This window comes from Rhea americana, unplaced genomic scaffold (genome assembly GCF_003343005.1).
Source record: "Rhea americana isolate MKP2758 unplaced genomic scaffold, rheAme1 scaffold_268, whole genome shotgun sequence".
NCBI classification, from domain to species: domain Eukaryota; kingdom Metazoa; phylum Chordata; class Aves; order Rheiformes; family Rheidae; genus Rhea; species Rhea americana.
The window spans coordinates 121,552-146,322 of record NW_028186388.1 but is presented as its reverse complement, the minus strand read 5'-3'; the positions used below and the strand labels follow the sequence as shown (position 1 = coordinate 146,322).

The 24,771-nt window shown below is 43.6% G+C and overlaps 1 protein-coding gene across 2 annotated transcripts in view; it reads right to left on the bottom strand.

Annotated features, from left to right (window-relative positions):
* Positions 1–9,991: 9,991 nt before the first annotated feature.
* Positions 9,992–24,771, bottom strand: part of ZDHHC8 (zDHHC palmitoyltransferase 8) — a 55,262-nt gene continuing 40,482 nt past the window's right edge. For both annotated transcript variants that reach the window (XM_085307921.1, XM_085307922.1), the window contains 6 exons: positions 23,891–23,982; positions 22,014–22,146; positions 21,002–21,119; positions 20,163–20,272; positions 16,234–17,270; positions 9,992–14,843 (listed from right to left, as the gene is read on the bottom strand). In XM_085307921.1, coding sequence (XP_085164047.1) covers positions 14,672–14,843; positions 16,234–17,270; positions 20,163–20,272; positions 21,002–21,119; positions 22,014–22,146; positions 23,891–23,982 — 1,662 coding nt within the window. In that variant the 3' untranslated portion in view covers positions 9,992–14,671. The remainder of the gene's footprint in view (positions 14,844–16,233; positions 17,271–20,162; positions 20,273–21,001; positions 21,120–22,013; positions 22,147–23,890; positions 23,983–24,771) is intronic.

Sequence of the window (24,771 nt, the reverse complement as noted above, 5' to 3'; positions counted from 1 at the left end):
ATGTGTTTTTGAAAAGCCTTTTCCATGACCCCAGGCACATTTACTCACTACGCATCTTCTTTCCAGTGTAACAAATACAGCTGTAAATTACTCAGCAAAAGATAGAAAGAGAAGAAAGAAATAGAGAAAGAAAAACAGTTAAAAAGGAAACATTTGAWACAAGTTTTGATCCAGACCTATACTGTGGACTTACTGCTGGCCTTCTTAAAGGAAACACTGATCTCATCCTGGTCTGCTTCAGACACAGCAAAATTTAAATGATAGACTAGTTTAAACTATGGGGTTATAAAATGGTGTCTACTTCAGCTCATTTAACACATTTTTTTAAAAGAGCAAGGAAAAATACTGCTTTTAAGTGACATTATTTTGTATGCCTTKACCAGTTAAAAAWATAAAAGATTTTGAAGCTGATACTGGCTTCCTGGCAGCACCATCAAAGGGAAAGCACAACCACACAAGTTAATTGTGCCAGTTAAATACACAAAATTTGGAGAGATTTTGGGAGGAAAGTGAATTTCACACATATACATGTAAACAGTGATTCAGATGTTGAACTCAGATGTTCCGAATCACCCACAGGAGTATCCTCCAGCTCTGTTTTGATCACAAAAAAAATGGGCAAGAAGTTCATTTGGGGTGAAAGACTTTCCCTCTGTTCCCACATACATTCTCCATAAGCATAGTTAAAACTGCCTTTCACCTTATCTAAAAGAGAGGAAGTCTTTATGACACAAAATCTGGTAATCTGTTTCTTAACTGTAAACTCTCAATCATCATCCTTCTAGTTGAAGGAGTTTAAAAGCTATTTCTTTAACAACACTAGTCATCACCAGTAAACTGAAGTATCTCCAAGACAGCCGTAAGGCACAGCTCCTCTTCCCTGGGGCTGAGGCTGTCTCCTTCCTGAAGTGCGATCAGCCGTCAAAAACTCTGGGAATTAAAAAAAAAAAAAAAAAAAAAAAAAAAAAAAAAAAAAAGTTTCATTGCAAAGTCTTGTTCTTCTGAAATTGTCCCAAAATGGGTGAGACTGCAGTGACAGGATAGCTCTAGGATGAAAGTATGTCTTCTGCATATCGGTGTTATGAAGCCTTGGCTCTCAGGGGAACGCATGGGGAAACAGTTGCTCCACAGAGTGAGAATAAACATTTCCAAAACTCCTTGTGGGTGGGAATCTCCTGCCAGATCTCTAGTTCCTCTAGCATACAGGTGGCTGTGTTGAATGCTACAGAGCACTGCAGATATATGAGAATGGATGTCACCCCCTCGTGTATAGAAAATAAAAGAGCCATTCCCTTTAGGGAAGCTGGACATGCACATTCACATTTTCAGATTTACGCTCTTAGAAGTTCATTAGCAACAAGTCCTTCTCAGGATCTTGGCTTTCAGTCATTTAAAATCAAAACATTTCAGTCTACCAAACACAAACAGACAGGATTACAAATCAAAAAGCACACCAAAAATATATTTGTGAAAGGAAAGACATGAAAAAAAGTAATTTCTAAACTGGTAAGCTGGTTTTATTAGTACTGTCTCTAGCCCTTTCATTAAGTAAACATATCTGAAGTCATACTCCTGAAACTGAGGGTTTATACCAGAAATACTAACACTGCATTATCTAATGTAATGCTCTAATAAAAGATGATGTATCATGCCAGAAGGCTTAATTAGAAACAGATGGCCTAAGGAATGGAAACATAAGCAAAGTAGTCTACTGTAATCGCTACCAGGAAACAAAAGGGGGGTTGATATCATTGCCTCAGCAAAAAAGATCCCCCAATTTTTTTGGTCTTAGATAACCGTGAACTTCTAATTTGCTAACGAAGCATAGGTGCTGCTGATAGCTCACGGCAGCGAAAGAGAGTTCGAGCCTTCTCCTCAGTCCCCACGAGCAAGCGGGCGCTTGCTTTGGCAGCAGTGTTTGCTCCTTTCCCCAAGTTCTGCTGATCTCGCTTTACAACCGGTTTCTTTACTTTTTTTCCTCTTGTAGAGGAGAAAATAGGTTTAGAGTCATTAGGAATGACTTCACGGGGTCGCTGCTTCGAAAGCAACCCCGTGCCGAGCGGTTGTATCCAGGCCCTGGCGAGGAGGCTCTACACCTCCCTCGGGGTTTAGCGTTTGCAAACAGTTGACAGACCTGATCTGCGAAACGTGCTTAGCAGGAGAGAGGGCAATCTGCTTGCAAAGCTCTCTGAGGTAGTCAGACATACAGAATTGCATAATTTTGGAGATTTCTAGTGTTAACAGTCCATGAAATGCTTTACAAAACCCACAAAGGTAAAATGCTGGTCCCTGCGAATGCACGTTCTTTCCTACCTCTCCATCCAGAGCTGGTTCTGACCTTCTCTGCTTTCCTTCATTAAAACCACCCTAGAGATGAGTTTGCCGTGGGCTGTCAAACCCTGCTGTTCCTCTTTCGGGAACAAGCATCTAAACACGTCGTTTTGACACRTCTTTTTTTCCAGGTTTGGGGTTTTTGCAAGGGGTGGCAGTGCGGGATGTACTCAGATCGTATTTCGAGCTTTTCTCTGTAACGCTGAAGACTTTTTTCTTTTTAACCTCACTCTGCTCAGAAACCCTATAAACAAGCAGCTACTTGAGACTTCAGGAGCTTGATGCTGTAAGAAAAACACTGAGCGCAGTGAGAGCTGTAAGAATAGCTTGAAAATCAAGAATTAATAGGACATTCAACTGTTTAAGCCCAGGTATATGCTCAAGTGTCTTATGACACCTTAGTTGCCCCATCGAGTAAGCCTGGGATACAACTAGCAGCGGGGAACGCTGGAATACCGACGACTCGCTGTGCGATGAAGGCGGGCGAGAGCAGCCCTGGCGCTGCGGGGATGGGCTGAGCGCAGGCTCCTCTCCTCCCTCCTCGTGCGGACGAGTTTCACGCGGTGTTGCGGGGCCTGAGCCGTCGGGGCAGCAGAGCGGCAGCGAGCGTGCATTTCTCGCGCAAAAGCCTCCCTGCGTAACGTCAGCCACTGTGCGGCTGGTGGGACACGGCGCCGGCCCTCGCTCCACCGCGGTGCAGTGCYGGCTCCTGCCGCCTGGCACAGAGCCGTGGCACCAGACATGAGTTGCCCACACAGTTCCTTCCTCTCCGCAGGGTTTGTTTTAGCCTGGACACAAAAAGCAAAGTTCAGGATGAAGGGACACAGTCTAATCTTGGTTGCGACAGTCACCTGGAGGAGTTCAACTGAATCCAGTGTAATTATTCCAAGCTTGGGTTGGCATAATTGAGACCTGCCCTATGACATATCCCCGCCACCAAAAGCTGAGCCTCCTATCTGAGAGCAGCACGTAACGATGTTATTTCATTTGTAGTTTTTTTTTTTTTTTTGATCAACAACTAGAAAATCATGGAGAGCATCTTCTCATATTACAAATACTCATTATTACACATGTCATTTTGCTCTCTCATTCCCAATGCTAATAAGCACAGGACTTAATTATCCGCATTTATAAATAACTTTCTTCATCCTATTTCTGTCCAACAATGTTTTGGCAGGCGTTCCTCAGCAGAAGATTTGGAAATATGTCCCTGCCAGAAACTGTTGCTGCTGATGAATCGCAGCACACACAATTGAAAGCCTACGGTTGCTTATATATACATATACACAAACACACATGTGTGTGCATGTACGTGTGTGTATGTATGTGTGTATATATATATATACACATATATATATATTCAAAAGTAGTTTGGAAATCCTATGCAGTATTCACCAAGTATATCCCAGTGTCAGAAGAAAAGGCCATCTGCCTTCAGATGAAGGCTGTCTTTGCTGGCTATAATTTTTGCACAACTCAAAAAGAGCATTTGATGCAGAGCCACGGAGCATAACCTTCCTCAGCAGGGGTGTTAGAGCAGGGTGTCMGCCACAGCGCTCGCCCCAACTCCTGATGTCGCCAGCTCGGCCTCCCGTAGTACTGGGCGTGCACTCTTCACGCCACGGGATGTACATGCCGCTCACATGGCCGGATGTGCACCCACCATAAAAAGCGCTATCGTTTAGCCCTGGCATGCACGCTCGCCTCCAAGGGAGCATTAACACTGCAGGGAGCAAACCATGCTCCCGTGGGATAAGCTCCTCTGGTGGCTGTGGCTTGGCTGAAGATCATGCAAAATGGCCCAGTGGCTAATTCTCTGTTCCAGCTGATGTTACTGAGCTCATTGGCTCAGGTTTCTGCTGATGTGTTCGTCCAGTTCCCTGGGGTTTTGAGTAGGAACCRTCTGGCGAAAATCAGCCCTGTGCATTGAGCCGGCCTGACCAGCATATCGATTTAAGTCATCAAAGTCGCAAGTTGTAGGACCCATGTGATGAGTTTAGTCTTGAGCACAGAATTAGGCAGCCGTGGAGCGTCTAAGGAAGGAGGCCTCAAAAATCAGCTAGTCCGGGCTAAAGAGAGCATTGCTCTTCCACACCTGGGCAGAAGGGTGCTARTAACAACTGCGGAGTTAATGCTGTGCTGGAGGGTGCCTGCATCTCCTCACCTCAGTGTTACGGATTTCACAACAACCCCTGGGAACTTACCTGCTTTCTTGAGAAAGTGTTGCCTTGAGTTTCAATTCTGCTATTTGATAATTTCGTGTAGTGCTCACTACTTCCTGAACGGTGGGAAACAGGGAATATCAGGCCCTGCTCACTTCCTCCCTAGGATTCGTGATGTTATGTCACCTGTCAGCTTTAAACCACTTGGGTTCAAGAGAGGATTCTTGATGGGAGAAGCTCCGGAGAGAAACTGTTTGAAGAGAACTRGTTTTCTGTGCTGATTTACTGCTAACACTTCATACAAATTGTTATCACCCAGTCTGATTTATCTGTGACTTTGCTTCATAAAGTGTATGAAGACTACTTAAAAATGGGTCCATTAGCTGAAATAATTTTTGCTATTATTAAGAATTTATGCATAATGCTTTCATAAATATTAGCAAAATCCATGTTCATCAGCCAGTGCTGCAGTGAAAGCTGAAATACACGGTATACATTGTATGCAGGTGTTCTGAATCTGTTTCAGAGCTTCAGTGACTTTTTATGTCTGTAAAATGAAYGGTAATAAGCAATCCACTGTTGCTCCAGATTGAATTTACGTTTTGTAATGAATTTAACATGTCACTGAAAGCATAAGTTGGAGCTGAAAACTAGCCCGAGGGAAAAACAAACAGTTTTCTTCTTGCCAGCTTCAAAGATTTGGGGAGGGGAGTTAYTTTTACAGTGCTTTGCTCTGGCTTTTCCTACTCCGTGTCCGACAGACACGTGACATCGTTGTCAAAAAGCCCCACATTTTATATGAAAAGTCTCCCTCAAAGATAAACGCGGAGGAACTGGGTATAAYGAAAAACGACCGGGTGATCTGGGAGGACGCAGCTCCAGCCGAGCTTTTCCCGTCCAGCTCCGGCGTCCGCCAGCTGGAGGCTGACGCCCTCGCTCTGCCCGGAGGGCAGAGGTGCYGCGGCCGGGAAGGACTCAGGACTCGTGCGCCGCTCGTGACGCGCTGCCGACAGAGACTCCTGCAGCAGCCGGGCCCCCCGCTACGCGCGGAGAGCGCCGGGGTAGCTGTGTAAAGAGTTTGTGGAGCTGAAACACAAGAAAAATAGTTTATTTTTGAAAATTAAATAAAAGGTAAAGTACAAAGAACAGTATTATAAATCCTGTAAAAAAGGCGGGAGAAATACGGTAAAGTACCATAGTATATTTTCTTGCAAAGGGGTTAGAGGTTTTGAAAAATGTRGCCATTCTGTGCTTTAACACAAGTGAAAATAAATATATTTGGTTTGCCTTTTCAGTTAAATAAACTCATGCAACTTCTATTTACATACGCACACGCCTAACCTTCCTACTCTTTACAGCAGAGTGTGCTTTGATGTCTTTAAAATCCTAATGAGCAATGATGTCTAACCCTTTCCTACCCTGTTGTTAGAGAGACCACGTTAGCAAAGGAATTATTTTGTGCCCCAGTATACAATATTAGTCCTTCCCCGACAGTCCTCGCGCTCTGTTGGACGCCGCTGCCGAGCGGCCGCAGGACCGCGGCGCGGAGCGCCCGTGTCTCGGCGGCGAGGGTCGCGGCCGCCGACGGGGCGGGTTGTCTGCGCCCTGTCGCAGCGTCGCCGAAAAATCCGCCCTAGCCCGAGCCGTCTGTCCGTAAGGACTTATTCCCCCGGTTTTAAGTCTGTTATTTTAGACACCTTTCAGCAAGACAGGGAGCGCAGATGCTGCAACCAGCTGCATCCGTAACACTCCGGCTGCAAAAGCGGGCCGGCGCTGCGGTTCCTGCAGGGCGAGCGTTTTTCCTTCMGAAAAAGTAGCACTGGAGGGTATCTGCTTCCACCACCTGTCCAAATGACAGTACAGGAGAAAAAGCTGGGGCTAAAGCTGCCGCTAAAGCACCTGTGGCCGGGATTAGACCCAGACTATAATGTCGCACTAGGGGCTTCCACAGTCATCGCTCACCTCACGCACAGATGCCCGAGCGCTTTGCACCCGCGCGGCTGGAGGAAGCTCTCGCCACGTGCGCCCGGTGCGGACATGGGCTCCCTCCAGCCCGCACCCACCGACGCCGCGGACGCAGGAGGAAACCGCTGCCGGGAGCCGCTTACCTGTGCACAGCGTCGAAGGAGACGCAGGGCGGCCGGAGAGCATCGCGCTTGTGCTCCGCTAGCGAACCCAAATCCCACCCCGGCCGCTCCGAAATTCCTGCACGGAGACTATTTATCCAGGTTCGGTGTAGCGGGGACAGGAGTTACATTAAAAGCAGAGCTGGCCAAGAATGGGACACGCTCATGAAACTCCCCTTTGCCCTGTGTCCCTTTGTGGTGGGGAAACGGTGACGAGTATTTGATCGGCTCTAAATCAGAGACTCGAAGAACTCCCAACGCCGAGGAACAGCAGCAGGGAACTAACTCCTGGTCAGGTGATGCCAACTAAAGAGTGGTTTGTTTGCATGGAAGGCAACTTTTTCCCTTAAATGATCTCAGGCGTCACCCATTTCCTATCTCAGCAGACGTATCTTCTCCATCTTCTCCCKTATTTACCACTGACCTCAGTGTGTGTGTATGCGAGTGTGCAGGGGTGGGGGGTGGTCACACACATGCAGAAAATGCTCAGACACATCCTTGAAAATCATATTCTTACCCCAAGCTGGAGAAATATATGGATAGTACAAAGCCCAGATGGAGGTTGGCAGTTCAAAGGTGCGAAAAATAGCTACAGGAGGGAGTGTACAGCCCTCTAGGACTTTATGTGACAGACTCTTCACCTAAGTAAGTCTGCTGAAACACAGGCTGTTAAACTATTTATACTTGTAAGATTGTTTTATTTCAGAAAAGGGATATTTTTAAAATAAAAGACTTRCCTGTAGTACCTGCATTATTTTCAAATGCTGCTAAACTCCTAAAAAAGCTCAGGAACTGGCAGAATCTGTTGCCTACAGATTCTCCTAGTCCTACTGTGCACTTCTGCAGTACAGCTTGATCATAACTGGCCTGTGCCCAACAGCACTGGAATGACTTTGATTAATGAGTGGTGGACAGGAGGAGTATCTTAACACCATCTGTGCATACTGGTAAATCTCAGCATTACCAGTATACAACTGCTGATACAAAGTCACATGCTGTCCATCTYAGGACAGATATATTCTAGGTCTACTGCTGTGTGGATAGGTCATGTCAGTCCTTTCTATTCCTTGAAAATAAATGACCAAATTACCATCTGAAGAATCCACCAAAGGGCTGAACGTGCAAAAGGGTAATAGGAAGGCTACTAATAGAAAACAGTGCAAAAATAACGCGAAAGTTAACATGGATAATCTTCCTTACAACTGTGAGATGAGACTCTTCCACAAGAGCCACTTTTTGCTGTCTTGATAAGATCCACTCTCTAAAACTTTGCATAAATCTCTGTTCAGGATCTGGCTAGAGCCATGAGTATCTCTATCGGGAGGAAAAAAAAAACATTTGGGGGAAGGAGTCAGTTTGCCTAACTGAAACAAATAATGAACCATCATCAGTATCGGTGAGGCTGAAGGATTCTTGCTATCGAGACCTTCTTTAGGCGGCTTGTTTGCAGCAGTTTCCGAAGGTTCACCCAGGCTCTCCCCCTCTTCTGGAAGCCAAGCAGCCCATCYCTCGTCCTGCCCTTCCTCTGCGCAGCTCTGGACATGGGATGCTCTCACGTCCCTACGCTTCCCTGTTCAGGAGAAGCCGCCGTAGGACAAGGGAAATTCTTAAGAACAAGGCAAATTCATAAGACAAGGGGCAACGGAAGGCAGAGGTATGAAAATGAAGGTACAGAACCAGGGCGARGGGAAAGCCGTCACTAAGCCCTGCACTTCTTCCAAGCTTCTGCCACTGCTTCCCTTCTCTCTGAACATTCCTTGAAACAGTGGTCTGCCTGCCACCCCTCCATGGCCCTGAACATAACTGCTGGCAGAAACACTACTTCCAGTCTACTTTATTTGCTTATTTTTAGTATGTATTTTTGTTTTCATATTTTGCTGCTGATACAACTGTTTTTTATATCAACACATCAGATCCATTTAAAATACACCAGATAAGGACACCTGCAACTAATTTTACTTGAATATATGTACACACTTATGTATATATTATATACATATACGCATTTTATACATACATACATACATATATATATATACATATATATGTACATCCACACACACATATATATAAAAGGCACTGTAAAAGGTACCATAACTTCTCTTGGATTGTAATCTGTATAATTAGATCATATTTCTTCATACGTTTTGAAATGTCTAACCAAGACATTTTTAAAATGTCTCAGGGTTACAAGATATCAGCTATGAAATAAGCCTTATTTGAAAATTCAAGTTATTGTGATGAACAAAGATGAACAAAACCTATTTTGACAGTAATTCTAACCCAGTCATTACACAATTGCTCCTCTCTTTACATTACAGGTACATTTACCTGTATAGTTTCCTTTTTTTTTCCTCTCTCCTTATTATGTTCCAAAAYGTGAACCGAAACTTGCCCTGCAGAATTAAAAAAATATAAAAATAATGCAGAGAAGGGAATATAAACTTGGATAATTTATCCATTCCTTCGAGAGAGGAAGGCCAAGGTCTCTGTAAGCCAAGGGCGTCTTTAAATAAAATTCTGAAACACACCAGGAGTTTATATAGTTTGGTTTGATTTGGCCAATGTCAGCAGAGCCCTGGTGATTAAGTTTTTGGCTTTTTAATATATAAGATAATCTCTGCCATGTAAAGGCACTACAACACACAGATACGACTGGCATTTATAATGCACGTGCCTGGGTGAATCCTCGCTCGGCGCAACCCGCCTGCGTATGCACATCACAGCTTCCGAAATCCTGCAGCAGCTGCCGATCGGAGGGTTTGGCAGCTATGTGAGATACAAGCCGGTCTCACGGATCAGACAGACACATTTCCACAGGCTAAAAGCAAATGGAGAGATGAAGATAGTGAGACAGTCTGGAAAGCGTACATTGTTGGGATCTATAAATCCAGATATCCTGGACAGAACGTTTCAATGAATACCAATATAACGCGATAATTCCCGGTTGTGCTGGACCATGGGATCCCTTTTGACTTCCACAGTTTCTTGAAGAACTATTCACCTTTGGCTGCTGATTTTAATAAAAAATGCCATAGAAAACACCATTTAATGTGATTCCCGGGACCACTTACCGCGGCCTCACGATTACGAGCCGTTGATCACAATTTGGAACCCCTCTTCTAAAGACTCTGCTTATTTTCTACTGTACCAAAAGCACCCTGAAAATGAGACTTAAAATACAACCACGTCTTACGTTTCGACACCTGTMGGTTTTGTATCGGAATTGGCCTATCTTGCTCTACTGTTTCAGTTCTGGTTTTGCACAAGGGGAAGTGAGAAGGGGAGGACACCAGGAACCGTCTCGAGACACGACTGCATCCGAGGCATCAGGGAAACCAGACACTCTCAAATACTGAAGTGACCCAAAGGTTTAAAAAATATATATGTATTACGAGAGCCACAAAAAAGGTTACAGACAGAGCTCCACAAAGCCTGCACGGATACATTCCAACAATTCAAGGTGGCAGAACAGGTGAAATACAGACCATAAAAACAGCTCAACATTAACTTTCCAAGCTGCCTGACAGACAGCGACCTTGACCCCATCTTTCCCACATGAAAAAAAAGGAATATATATATATATATATATATATACACAAACATACATATATATATATATATATATATATATATACACACACACACACACACACATATAGTCCGGACCACAAATACAGTCCAAAGAAAACCACATTGCAATTTCCACATTAGGCTTATCGTAGAATAGGCATCATCTGAGAAATGTCCATTACAACGCCCATGAGGTGATTATCTTAGGCCGAGCTGACATAACATTAACACTTGGTTAGCATTTTTAGAACAGCAACACAACACAGGTCACGCGCTGCACATGGCTCTGTGCAGCCCTTAGAGCTGACTTTAACCAAACTAATTACATATGCTTTGTTCTGTTTTTGAATTCAAAAAGAAAATGCAAAGGTAAGATATCTGGGCAGTTCCTGGTATCACCTTTCTTAAGATTCAAGACTTGAAGATTTCTTTAATATACTTGCTTACAGACACATCTTTGCGATTGAATCAACCATCTTCAGGAAAATATGCCACCCTGAGGCTCTTTCCCTTGTTCACTTTGTGTTATGTCTGCATCCAGTTTTGACATACGGGGCCAAATGCTGGTTGTATATCAGTGCAGTATTTGGCCTAGACTTGCAAAGTCATTGCTATTCAGACTTTCCTATGAGGTCAACAATGTAGTAAAAAAAGAAAATATTAAGGCTTCAAGTAAAAATATTTCCTCTCTGTCCCACCCATGTAGTAAAGTACATTTAATTTCATAATASTCAATATGTTTTACTACGAAAGATACAGAGCTCCAACTTTTCAAAGCAGATCGCACTACAGTGAAAACCTGGAGGCCAAATGGGAGTGTACGAACAGAGAATGAACAGCTAATAAAATGTGATATGCAGTGAAAAATGATGCATAAACTAAACAAAAACTACTGCTGTTTTTTAAATAAGTAATACAATCCACAGCTAAAAAATAAAAACACGTTGGAAAGATTTAAGACTTCCGAAACATGAAATAAACATGACAACAAAAAAGAAGCTACTTTACAAGATGTAATGTTAACTTGCACTGGATTTTCATGCCTGATCCCCATCTACTGTAAATAAGCATCACTTAACCCAGCTTTGATGGAGCCACACCAATTTACACCAGCTGTAGATTTGGTCTGTAGTGTCTGTAGAAACTGAGACTTTCTGGGTAGGAAAAGAACTTTGCTGTTGTTTATAAACTGTTTGGAGAACTACACTTTATCACGGGCCGGATTCTGCTCCAAAGTTCAAAGCAATAAAACCAGTCACCAGGCCCGCAAGGGAAGCGATGGAAGCAGACACTTACACTCATGGGAATCGCGCTGGAGCTTTGGGGCCTGAGATGGAAATGAGGCTGGATTTGCTTCATGCAATCGCCTGTTAATCGTTCTGCTTAGATTATTCTTTCAGAAGATTAGAATAATTTACTCTAGGCTATGTGCACCGAATTATATGCAAACTTTAAAGGAAAAAAGAAAAAAAGACTTTGGTACCATTGTAAACCTATTAGCATATTGGATGTGCTTCAACTGTGGGCAAAACTACTCACAAAATATATAATTCTTACATCTGAACCTGTAATGTCACAGTGCCTTCGTTTCTTCCTCCCTTGCCCCTTGTGAACTATGTCAAAACAACCCTGGATATTAGTGCTTTATACACACAATACTGTGTTTAGTCTTACTGAGAAATTCTTCTCTCATGAACTAATGTAGTTAACTTCAAAGGCTCTTTGGCCCTTTATGTTCTTCAGTAGCTTTTTCTTTTATAACTGCAGGAGAAAGAAAGATCAAAGTGGAGCATCACTGGGATGCAAATCTCAAATATTACATTGGTGCAAATTTTCAGTCTTGCTTGCATGAATTTCATGTACTCATTCAAAGATACATGATAAAATGTGCCCTTGTCTAGATCACTAGCCCAAATTCAGTATGCCACTTTTCCCCTCTTTTGGGGGTCTTAAGTATGACATACATGATACCTTAASAATAGGCAAGTCTTGTGTTACTCTACACACCAGAGTGAATTCCAGTCCTTGAAGAAATACTGCACCTTCCTGAGGAGTTAACATCAGGGTGGAGTTGCAGATTAATAACAGTTAAAGATGGAAGAAACTATAAGGCCATTTGGTCTAGCCCCTTGCCCCTGCAAGTTTACCTCTGGCTGAAAATTTTTTAATGATTTGTCCAAATATAGTTCAACTGCCCCAAACAGTTCGTCTCTAATACTCTGTCTTGGAAAACTATTCTACTGCCCTTTCCCTTCCTAAGTGCAACATTTTTCCCCCGTTCTAATTGTAGCTCATTTRTAATCATCAACAACCATTTGATTTTCCTTTGGTTTTACATCTTCTAACTAAAATATTTGTAAAATTGTAATACTCATTTTCCACTTCATTGCTTAGCCAGTGACATCTTTTTAGCCCTTTAAACTTCTCACAAACCAGCCTGTCCCGTCTTTTAATATATATTGCTCCTTCTGTACCTGATCGAGTTTGCCAGCATCCTTCTGGTCCTATCATGTCTCTAACTATAGACAATATTCCACATGCAAGTGAACAGATCTGCATAGAAGGACTATTGCTCCTCTGCTCTGCAATGTCCCTACAGTAGGCATTTAAAAAACGCCAAGGCCATAAAGTGTACATTGATTTCAAGTTGACTTTCTCTTAACTATTGGCCCATTTCAGCTGCACTGTTTTCCAGGTTTCTCCCTTCAGACAGTATTGAGAATTACAAAGAGGTTTAACTTCCTTATGTTCTCTATAACCTTCCTTTCCAAAAATGATGTCACATACAAGGGATGTAACAAGCAGGTATTGCAGCAGATGTCCAGATTTATCACATCAAAAGGTAAACTTTAACCAGGCAAAACTGAGGACAATATTTGCCTTCTGGTATAATTAATCTCCACACTTATGAAAATAAGTAAGGTATTACCATCACGTTCTGAATTGCTACCTAATATCTGGAGATTGCTCCATTCTAGTCAAGGACTGAAAAGGATTCAACACCTTGAAACAAATGTCCTGAAAAATGACGGATTTAGTTCTCTGGTAAAAACTATGCACTAGGAGAACCAGGTGGGAAGCAGAGGTTTCATATGCTAACTGGCTCGGTGATTTTAACTGACTTTGGCAACAGTCACTCAGGAAGTTCTTAACTGCACACAGGATCTGGCGAGATATTGTTAGTCCAGATCTCAGTCCTACTGACTTCTGAGGTGGTAAATAATTAGAAAGGAAAAAGACATGGGGTGTGGAGAAAAGAAAAACATATTTGCCCCAAAAGTCATGTTTACCAGAGTTCTGATATCTGCGGCAAAAATTATGTAGCTCTCTTCTATAATAGTTGCCTTTAAATCCAACAAAGTAAAGGTAGCTACAAAGTAAATGTAGCTTTCTGGAGACAGGAAAGGGAAACCTCAGCGTGTTAAATAGATTTGATTGATTTTTTTTTTTAAAAAAAAATGTTGTTCCCTCAGGGGGGAAAAAAACACCTTCTCTGAACAGTATTGAAGACCAGAGGGAATGTGCTAGTCATTACGCAGACAGCAAATTTATATCCTCTAGACATATGCTTGGCTCAGTTACACACACTGTAAATTCAACAGATCATGATAACCTTGCGGCAGGACTACACGTACGGCACTGGGGCACGGCAGTAAACTATGTTATTGCCTAAATCCAATAGGTAATAAGGAGGGTGCAGAGGAAAAGCAGCTTGACAGTTGTTGCAAATATGTTCCCATCCAAACATTTCATTTCTCATCCGCTTGGTTTTGTTTCGGAGTCAGAGAAGCCTTTGAAACCCAGAGGGAGCAAGAGATGGGAATGGAAGATCATTACAGGCGTCGAGGTCCTTGTTCTGCAGGGACACGCAGGTGTGTGCAGGAGGTCTGGCTCGCAGCAAGAGCCCGCTGCTGGATTTTCTCCTGCTCCCTTTCAAATACAGCACGATGTTTCTGGCCCCAGGTGTGTGTGTCATCGGCACGGACTGCACGGGAGCTGGGTCTCTGTGTCTGTGGGAAAGCAGCRGTCGAGCCCATGACTCCTTCCAACATCCTTCCAGGACAGCAGAAYTGGGGAAGGAGGAGAAAGGGTGAGGGAAACATAGCATGATCTGAGATTAACCAGACTCCTTCACAGCACGACTGCACATGACAAGTCAGTCTGACAGACAGGACGCCCCATGGCTTTATCGCTCTGTCACACCAAAGAAATCCGCTCGGTGGTCGTGGTGGCCAGTGGTCGCCAGATCCCGTCTGTCTATTCAGGAAGAGTCTGACGGACTGTACAACTTCCTTCCCGCAAGAATAAGGCTGCAGCTGGGATTGGCCAAAAGAGAAGGATGAAAACAAAACCCAGAACAAGGAAAGGAGAGTGGCCGGCTGCTGCTGCTCCTTCTTAGTTGTTATTTGAGTCTTCACAGTGCTCCTAGCTTCATGGCTGGCTGAGTGGATGGCTCTTTATTTTTATTTGAATTTTATTTTACACTGAAATTTCATAGGTTGTTCCACCAACACCAGACACCTTCTTAACATTTGAGTGTCTAGCAGGGCTGACAGGGGTCCCCTGGGAACTTGATGTTGAACCCAACCTGGTTATTCCTTTTGGCTGTCCATTTATTTTACTGTGAGGTGTCTTCAGCTGCATGTCATCCCTGCATCAACAGAAATATCAAAAGATACAACATTAGCAACTAAAGTGTGACAGAATAGCTTCATTTGAGATGAACAACTATCCCTGTTACCCTGAGCCCCAGAGCTTCAAAATATTCAAGCATAGAAGTTACCTGGTTGAAGCCAGGCCTTAATGAAAGGCCAGATTTAATGAAAGGCCACTACGATGGGAGAATTGGTTTAACCTTTAGACAAGTGGATCAGACCCCAGTAGTAACAGTTTATTTAATCATTTGCTTAAAAGTTTTGCCGACCCAAACTCATTGCATAAGAATTTGGGAGAGGCAGGAGGGGTTAACTGTCTCCACTGCTGATCTTAATCCAAACTATGTTTTACTTACAAGCAGAAATAAAATACTCAGAAAAAGAAAACTTTCCAGCTAATTATTCACAGTTAACCGAAACTGCATGGCTCACCCCTGGAAGACACAAGAGATGAAGTGTAAGATGTCACAATGACAGCAGACCAAAACTGAGCTGAGGCAGGAAGCCCTCCCAGATGCCTGAATTGGAGACTGTACTCCAGATGGACTCCTAAAATCATCTCCTTTCCTATCACCTACCGCCAGGATGCAAAGACAACTGTACAAACTGTGCATCTACCTCACCAAAGTGCTATAAAAGCCCTAAGTCAATCCTGAAATTGTCCTCAAGATCACAGACTCACTCCTGACACAAGACAGAAAGGAGCTGGGGAGTGTTAGGGGAAAGAGAAGGGAAACTCATTGGCAGCGTTGCTGACAGAGAAACGGGGCTAGATTTACAAGAGCTCCTGTGGAAAGTTTGGTAAAAAGCTTCAAATTCATTAATCTATTTATTTATCTAGATGCTTCACTTGACTTCAGGACTCTCAGTAAAGACCCTCTTCAGTGATAACTATTATCTGCATCTTTCTAACATCAAATGGGGTCTGCAAGTATTCAAACAGCTTGACCARTTTTGCCAAACTTTGTACTGTTTGGTGCTTCAGAAAGCTGAACTGGGGTGAATTTACTAGCTCTGCATTTTAAGCATAAATCTTATGTAAAAGCAGTGGGACCAACAAGTTGCATTAAGCATAAGCCTAAGCATAAGCAAGAAACAGAGAGTAAGAGAAGGCAAACAGCTTAGCATAATAGCAACTTTCTACACCACAGTAGCATCAGACACATCCAGGGCTCAGAGGGCAAAAGGCAGCAGAAAACCCATAGGCCGTATTTCGCTGAAATACACTCATGATAAGGTTGCTACGAGATTCTTCAGAGACCTGAAGTACACCTGCAAACCCCCCACCCTCGCTGGCCTACAGCAGACAAGTCACCTTGGCCCTGCCTGCTCTGCCCGTTTGCAAGCCAGCGATCGCTGCTACCAGGCTCACGAAGCAATGCGTACCTTTGTGCTCCCACCGACTGCACCTCTGTGATTTCCACAGTGTTTACAAACGAGACAGCCTTTGGGCCTCCATAAGAGGGGGACCTAGGCATCCCTGTAGGGGATGATGGGACCTGGTGGCCCGGCGATTTGTAGGAGCCGTTGCTCACCCTGCCCTGTAGTGCTTGATGGGACTGGACATTGTTATTGGCTAAATCAGCTTGCAGGGAGGTTGTGGAAGTCCTTGGTGCTCTTGTCATTGCACTGGAGAGTGAAGACACTGACGACTGCAGTATAGGGTTCCTTGTGCTAAAACTGGTAGCAGCCATCAGATTGTCTCTAGATCCGTATCTCATCACCACGCTGCGGGGATCTTCAGAGAGCGTGCTGACTTGCTGAAGGCTGTAAGAGCTAGGGGTGTCGTAGACACCTGAGTCTGCAAACACTGAATCGGGGTGCGAGTGGAGGAGCTTCTCCCTCTCTTCCATCTCTTTTCTCTCCTGGATGGATGCCATAATGGTTTTTGAAAGGTTGTCATAGCGGACCGGAGAGGGGTCTCGCTGATGTGGAGCCGGGCTCCCCAGCACTGGGCTGAAGCTCTGCAGTGGCTGGCGTTGCAGCTCGCTGCCCCGCAGGTGGCACATTTTGGCAGATAAATACGGTGAGTGGTACCCAACCGAGCCAACCGCAGAGTGGGCAATGCACTTCCTCCCTGAGGGCGACATGGGGTTTAGCAAGCTGTCATAAGATAGACTCCCGTTTCTGTTCGACAGGGAATTGGGGGAAAAGATGCTTTTGTACGGAGTGGAAGCTGCCCCTTCAGACTTTATTGGATGAAGAGGCACTTTGTCTGTCCCCCTCCTGCCAGCAGATTTGAGGCTCAGGGATCGGGAATTGATGGCAAAGGAATCTATCTGGAGCGGGGAAGACTGATAGGTCTTGTGGAGGGAGCTCTTCCGGTAGCTGGGGATGTCCAGGCTCGGTTCTGACTGATAATCAAGGCTCCTGCCATCCTCTTCTATCAGCGCTCCTTGGCTGTGTCCCTCCTGYATGGAGATCTGAAACACATGTGAACATAAGAAACAAGAGCCTGTAGTATATATACATGGGTTTGCTCTCCATGGGGAGAATGGTGAGAAAAGAGCCTATGGACAAGAATCTCAGAAGCAAGAAAGAGTCATAGAAGTTAAGGGCAAAACGACATTGAGAATAATAAATACATCAATACATTGAACACTGAAACCACAGAGTGCCAGAGTGCCTTCTAAACTGAAATGGTGTCAAGGTAAGTCAGACTGTAAGCTGATAATATTGCCCTTGGAAAGCACTTTGCTTGAAGTTTCTGCAAAGAGCTCTTGATCTGAGGGATGCTTGGTTTTGAGTGCTGAGTCAGACATACCTTAGGCTTCAGTTCAACACACTGGGGACCTGCACACTCTTATCCACTTTAGTCAGAGCTATGAACATTCACTAWTTCTGAGTTTTAGGCCATAGGTCTTCAAAATTAAGCATCTAAGCTTAATTAAAGCACAGAGATTCCCTAGGCCAGAGGCCAATTTTGTAAACTGGAATTTAGGCATCTACTGCCTGTGCAGGAGAGAGTGGCTACATTGCAGAAAGGAACATAAGAGTATTTATTTATATGTGTTGAAAGCAGGGAGGATCTCAMTTTGCTTTTACTCTGTGAAACATTGCTTACAGTTTTGTTCCCTTAAACGGCTATTGCATGCCAAGCAAATGATTTTGTGGGTTCTTTAAGGAAGCTTGCTGTAATGCACATTGAATTGGCTCTCTTGACTTTGCACAGAAGCGGGATTACTGGTCACACATTTAATCAGAAATGCAATTAGTGCAGTTTGTCCTTCATCTAATCTCTTTTAAGAGGCAAAGGTGTAACTGGCAAAAAAATATTTTATTCTAACTTTTTCTTCAAGTTTTTGTGTTTGAGCTAGAAAATAGAGAAATATGCAAACCAGCACACCACTTTCAAGARCATAGTGCTAAATTTGTCCTTCTCCGGAAAAAAGGAGACCAAGTGACAGCCTGTGAAGGAGGAGGAGAGAGAAATGATGTCGCCTGTAAGTATATTTGGGCTACGCATCCTTGTGCTCTGTTCTCCCTTTCCTTACAGCTTTTGCAGCTCAGAAGCAGAGTTACATTGACAGGCTGAAGAACTGATACAGAAGAGACAACATGATACTCCTCGCACCAGCTACTCTTTGTCCCTCCATGCCCTACACTTAAATATGGCGTGGCAGACAAATACATGCAATCCTCAGCTTGCTAAGTGAACTCATTTTYGTAATATTCCCACTCGACTACTAGGAAGTTGAATGAGTTGGCAAAGCTCAGCGTACGCACCCCAGCCAGCCTACAGACTGTCCTGGGCTGGGTTTGGAGGAGCAGCCCGCAGACGGGAGATGCCATTCCYCATTACCAGCGCTCAGCATGCCACCACCTGCCCTCATCAGAGCCTGTYCTCTATCTATATCGCATCTAGAGCTAGGTACTGAATGAATAAAAAAGCTTGCTTTCCATGCCTATATCTCCCTTATTGCACCATGACCCCAAATACCTTCTGCCACGCACAGTGCTACTTGCACAAAATTGCAGGTTAAGCGCTGGCTGGTGCCTGCAAATACAAAATTTTGAATTGGCTGGCAAGCCATTTGTTATGTAATAAAGTGAAGATGATAGGATATTAAACTTTCTGGATACAGTGAACACACTGTTGTTCTCACRTTCCCCTTCTTACACAAATCTTTTCTTCATTCACTGGACAGAGCCAGAGGATTTACAAGTAATTATTGCAGTAAGACTAAAACCTGGACTTAGTGCTAGATGGGATTCCACTATCACCACCTGTGTTTTCCAAATAAAAAGGACACTGGCAAAGTTTTCTTCATCATTTAAGGAATATTCTGTCTCATTGCAGTGCTGCTGCTCAGAAACAGTCAATTGCATATCTCTACCACATTTTCCTTCCCTTAATTACATCACCTCCTGGCTTGTTATTCCAGGAATGACGTTGGAGAAGCTGACAAAATTAATCTTAAGAAAACTACATTGTAGTATGTGTGTTTTAAAGCTGTTGCCACTGCTATATGAAGATTTATGTATATACTGCCAACATACAAATTAGACCAGTGGTTTTCACACTGCTGTTTCAGGCCTCTGAGGCCCAAGGACTATTTGCAACAAGTTCATGATAAAAAAGTGAGAAAAACAGACTTATTTTCAGTGGGCTTAGTTTTGCACTATGCTTCCAAAGGAAACAGTACAAACAGTTTCAAAACTTCTAAGCAAAGAGAAAACAGGGAACATTCATGCCAAGAGAAAGCTTCTCTTTAATTGTTTGGACCTTGGAGTTTTGATGGGAAGAAATGATGCTAAGTATTGTTTTTTGTTTTTAGATATGTTACCCAGATGCTCTGAGAAGGTGCTAGGGCAGGTCAAACATGGAATTTTCCATTAATTTTAATTTTAGCTAAAATATCTCTTGTGATACCTTAAAAGCTCCTTCTCTTTTGCCAAGCTGACATGTTAAGGAATCAATGAACATGTTGTCCCTTGCCTGAAGGGCCTGATACAGAAAAGCACTCACTGTGCACTGCTCCCACTGAAGCGAATGGGAGCTGGCATCCATGTCAGGAGAAGCCAACAGGAGCTGACACCTCTCAGCACCTCAGGATCAGGCCCTGACCCTGGCAAAGCAATGTGCATGCTCATCTGCCAGACAGACGCATCATGCTCCGCAAAGGAACACCGATAAAGCAGACGTTTTTACAAGGAACATAGTGAAAATCCACAGTTTCCTACCCAAGCTGAGTGGCGGTGTTTGCTTTTGTACTCTGACATTCCCAAGAGCCCTGAGGTGACTTCACCTTCAGCCCGAAGTCCCTTAGCATTAGCTGGGATCAGATTTTCCCACACTACTGTGGCTTGCTCACCTGCTCAGGTGCAGCATGATAGTGGACTTTGGGATTGTTGCTGAAAGCCGGTCGGTACTTGTACATGGCAGGCGTAGGAGGGCTGATCAGTTTAGGCGAAATGCTACCTTCTGGAAAAAAAAGGGGTTGTCTTAAAAACGTGTGGAGAGCAGGCTGCCATCCCTAATTCCCCATTATCCACGGTCCTCTGCAAACTGAGCTCTGTTCTGGAAAGAATAAAGCTTGCAGTTTTGTGCAGAATTCCACCCAAATCAATGGGACCCTATGTGGGAATAACAGTGCATCAGGCCAGAGAAGCAATCTAAAGAAAATAAGAAACAAGGTCTAATATATAAAGCGGGGTGACATATTTTGATGAGTAGCAATTTTGCCAAAAATTGAAATTACAGGAAAATTAGGTCGAATTCAGCTGCTAGTCCTGGCTGGAAAAAAAAAAAAAGAGATTCTTTTTAATAGTATCAAAGCTTTAATTTCAGCTTTTCATAAATGAAATAATTCCATTTGAAGTACCTAAGCATTTCATTCCCATATTTGATTCTTTCCTTCAAACTGACATTTTCTGTTTTATAACTTATCAAAATTTAGAAAAAGGGTTTAAAAGTGTTTTAAAAGTACACAAAAATGAAATGAAATATCCAGCCAAGGCTTGAATGAACCACTCACTGCAAGTTAACTTTTCACTCCCTTTCCCGCTGTTTACTCCCCTAGCTCAGAACTCCTGTAAATACAAAACCCTTCACCCAGATCTCATTACTGTTTTGAAAGCATACTGAGAGCTTATTAAAGAGGCTGAAATATTTTCTTATTATTAAAAATAAAAACTGTTCAGGCAATGGTACCTTCACTTGCCCCCAGCTGCCCTGTTAGTTCAGAGTACTTGCTTGGATCTCCTTTGGGTGGGAGAGGCGGCTGCACATCCGTACTTTTATCCTCCAGACCCTCCAGGCTAATTTTAGACTGAAAATGAGCAGAGAATCAATCGTTACCCACAACCCACTAGATAACAAGGTGTCACAGCCCTGGAGGTACCGCCAGGCAAGAATAACCTACACCTGGGATGACAAACACAGTGCAGCATCCACTGCAGATAAGGACTGCCATGCATAAAATTAGCATTAGCATTGCAAGCTAGTATAATTTTAAATGTGCTATCCTTGTTTACTTGGCCTGCTGAACAATATTAGCATCATACTAGTTAAGACAATGGTGTCTTTTAGCTTTTTCCAGCAATTTTCCAGGTAGCTCTCAGCAAGTAACTATCCAAAGAGTCCCCCACAAAAACTTTGCAGAGTGTTTTCTCATGAATCCACTGCTTTTTATATGAATAAACAAATTCTTACATTTCATACCTGGAAAAAACAGAAATAATTAAAAAAAAAAAAAAAAACAACAAGGGGAAAGAGTAAAATTCAGCTTCTGCGCCAGTGTTTTTTTCACTGCACCGCAGGCCTTCCTGCAGTTTCGAAGCTCGTAGCCTTCCTCAAAGAAGAACAGTTGACCTATCGGTACAAGAGTTCTCGCAACATGGTAACTTCATTAAAATTAGTTTAAACACAAAGAGGTGGAAAACCTTGGGTCAGAGAGTAACTAACTTGCAAAGAATAACACCATCTTCCAAAAGATGCCCAAAGATGTTGAGAGCTGTAAAGAGGACCATTGCTGGATCAATGCTCCTGCCACTAATCCTGGGTTACCCTCAGAGGATAACATGTGAGAAAACAACTCGACTTCTACAATTTCCTCCAAAAGATGCATTATCTCAAGGAAATTTTCAATGACAAAAGTTATTTCCAGGCTTGGTAATGATTCAAGCCTTGCTCCTTGAAAGGCGGTGCGTGGAGGCCGTATTACCTTGCTGCGGTTGAGGTTGGCTTGGATCCCATTGTCACTGATCTTCACGGTGATCTGCCGCTCTGATAGGTCCGGTCGGAGGAAAGGAGGCTTCACACTCACAGCTTGCTTCTTCTTGGGTTCAACTATGTACCTAATTAATCGATCCACAGTTATCATTAAAAGAAACAAAACCTTAAGAATGAAGCACAGAAACAAGAAAATCTTCCTGCTTCCAAGATAAGATTTAAGAATGTGTCAGAATCTATGTAAGTAAACTACATTTATTTCAATGGATGTCAGTCCAGGAAGTCATTAAAATGCAATAAAAAGATCAACATGAATTTTAGTGAGGAAGAGGAGGGGATGCATCAAAAAAAAAACAGGCGATTTTTGAAGCGCTGATAGACAAGAACACAGTTCATACAAAGAGAGAAAGAGGCACCTACCACCAATRGAAGTGATTTACTAGATCTTACCCAGGTAACATGAACCAGCTTCCCTGCGGTGGGAGATGGAGACGGGGGGAATAAGACCCAGCACAAGGGGAGTTAACATGGAGAAGATGATGTGCTGTCAGTTCTAGCTTACCACATGGAGACTTGTTTCTGAAGCATGTTTTAGAGGACGAGAGTGTCCAAATAAGTAGAGGTAAAAGAAACAGGCAGGTCTATAGGAAGCAACGAATCTAAGGGGAAATGGCTGATTTTAGAGACTTAATTTATTTCCAMAGATTAGAATTCTGTAAGTGCAGCTGGGCCCTGGCTGTACAATATAAAAATACCAAAATACGCACAYAAGCATTCTCTGTTTTGTCTAGTGAACAGGACATTCTGGTAGTGATGGCTCAGAGATTTTTAATASACAGGACAATTTGAACAAGACTTCATAAAACGCAAAGATGATGCTTGCTAAATGTCTGAGTATAGTAGTGATGATGTTACTCATTCTCCTCTCTTAACAAGAGCRTCTCCCAACTTCCAGTACTCAGTTCTCTTAAAATATCTTGACCTGAGCTTTAAATGTTGGTAAGTTTGAGAAGCAGCTATTCCAGTGTCTTCACTTTAACATCAGGAATAGTCTTTCAAGACGTATTTGCCGCATAGCCACGAAAACAGTATTTCAGATAACAGTGTTGAGGGCTGGGATTGTTCAGCACCTCAAAAAGGCTTAAGTAAGTGTGTCCCTGTAGCACCTTTACTAACATATGCAAGCTGAACAGCTCAGCACCTACGGTATTTATACTCCACCTGATTCATTGCCTTAAAATCCTAGTTTCAAAATGTGCAAGAATAAATCTATTTCCCCCAAAATAGAAAGCCATAAATAAAATCCCATGTTCCGTGATGTAGACCGGGTTGGAAATCTGTTTTATGATAATGGAAGTGTCAGTGAGATTGAAAACCACAGCCGCCTTACATTAGATATAAGTCTAAAGGGGAAAGGCTGATTTTAGATTCCTTCTTTCTTTCCAGCAGACTACAATGCTTTAGCCATGCTTCGATTTTGACTCTACAATGCAAGAAATTGTGTTGGGACATTGATATCAGAGCAGAATTTACCCTGTTCCTGAATTTCACAGGATAAGCATCTCAGCAAATCAGGACTATCCTCTCTTGATTTAATTTGGCTTGTTCATTCCAAATATAAGTTTCTGGGGTGAAGATTATGAATTACATGAAGAAAGAAACTGCTTGACAGGCTGCATCCATGCAATATTCAAGCTCTGCCCGTGCCAGTGCCCTGCTTTACTCCCCATTTCTCCACCAGGCTGAGCAGTGCCAGACTCCACGGCAGACACATCCATCTTTTGCTTGTGAGCCCAGCCAAGCACCTTGTCCCTCCATCCCAGCACCTCTGCCGCCTCCCTCATTCCCAGCGCGGAGCCTTTCCCTTACCTGGGGGCCAGGGGGCTGCAGAGCACGTGCTCCACGTTTCCGCAGCAGCCGCGGGTGAAAGGGTTCACTCCCCCCCGGAATTTACCCGTCACCTGCAACGATAATTCGGGGCAGYGCTCCAATCTCCGCTTGCAGAAACACCCTGCCAGCCCTCGCAGCACTGGGACAAGGCTGCCTTGCTCCAGCGCTCGTCCTCCCCAAACGGCAGATTGTTTTCCTTAGAAATACCGCTCCCTCCAACTCTGGTACTTGACTTCCATCAGCCCCTTCAGCTCTTGTGCACACTAGCTGAAGAGCCCTTCCCAAAAGAGCAGCATGCTCAGTATTCCTTGCCCATGCTACAAAGCTGTAGGCCCAGCTCCTCCCCATCCTGCTCCTGCACCAGGTTCCTGCCTGCCATCAGACGTGTCACCTCTGTTCGTCTCCCCCAGCAAGCCCCCTCCAAACTGACAGGAGTGTCCTTTGTACGCTCCTAGCATTGGATGAGTCATGTGTCCTCCCAACCTGCATCCCGTCTCCAGCAGCACCCAGTACCAACCACCGCTTTGTGTGGGAGGGTGCCAGGAGCTCCCCAGTGATTACGGTGCTCGCTTGGAAATGAGCTATTTGAAGAAAATTAGACTGGCAGGATCCACAACAAGCTGCATGAGCTGTGTATAGGGTTTGCACTCTACAGGCAGCCCAGATACTTGAAAATAACTGTATGGGGATAAATACCAATAAAGCCAGGGAGATTAATAGTGGTTGCCATTAAAAGCATTACTGTTGCTGTTTGCAAGTAATGCATTTTAATCAAGTCATAGTCCTGACCTAGCACCACATTTACAGAGTACYAGAAATATTTTAATTACCTGCACATAAAATTGCAATGATTAAATGAT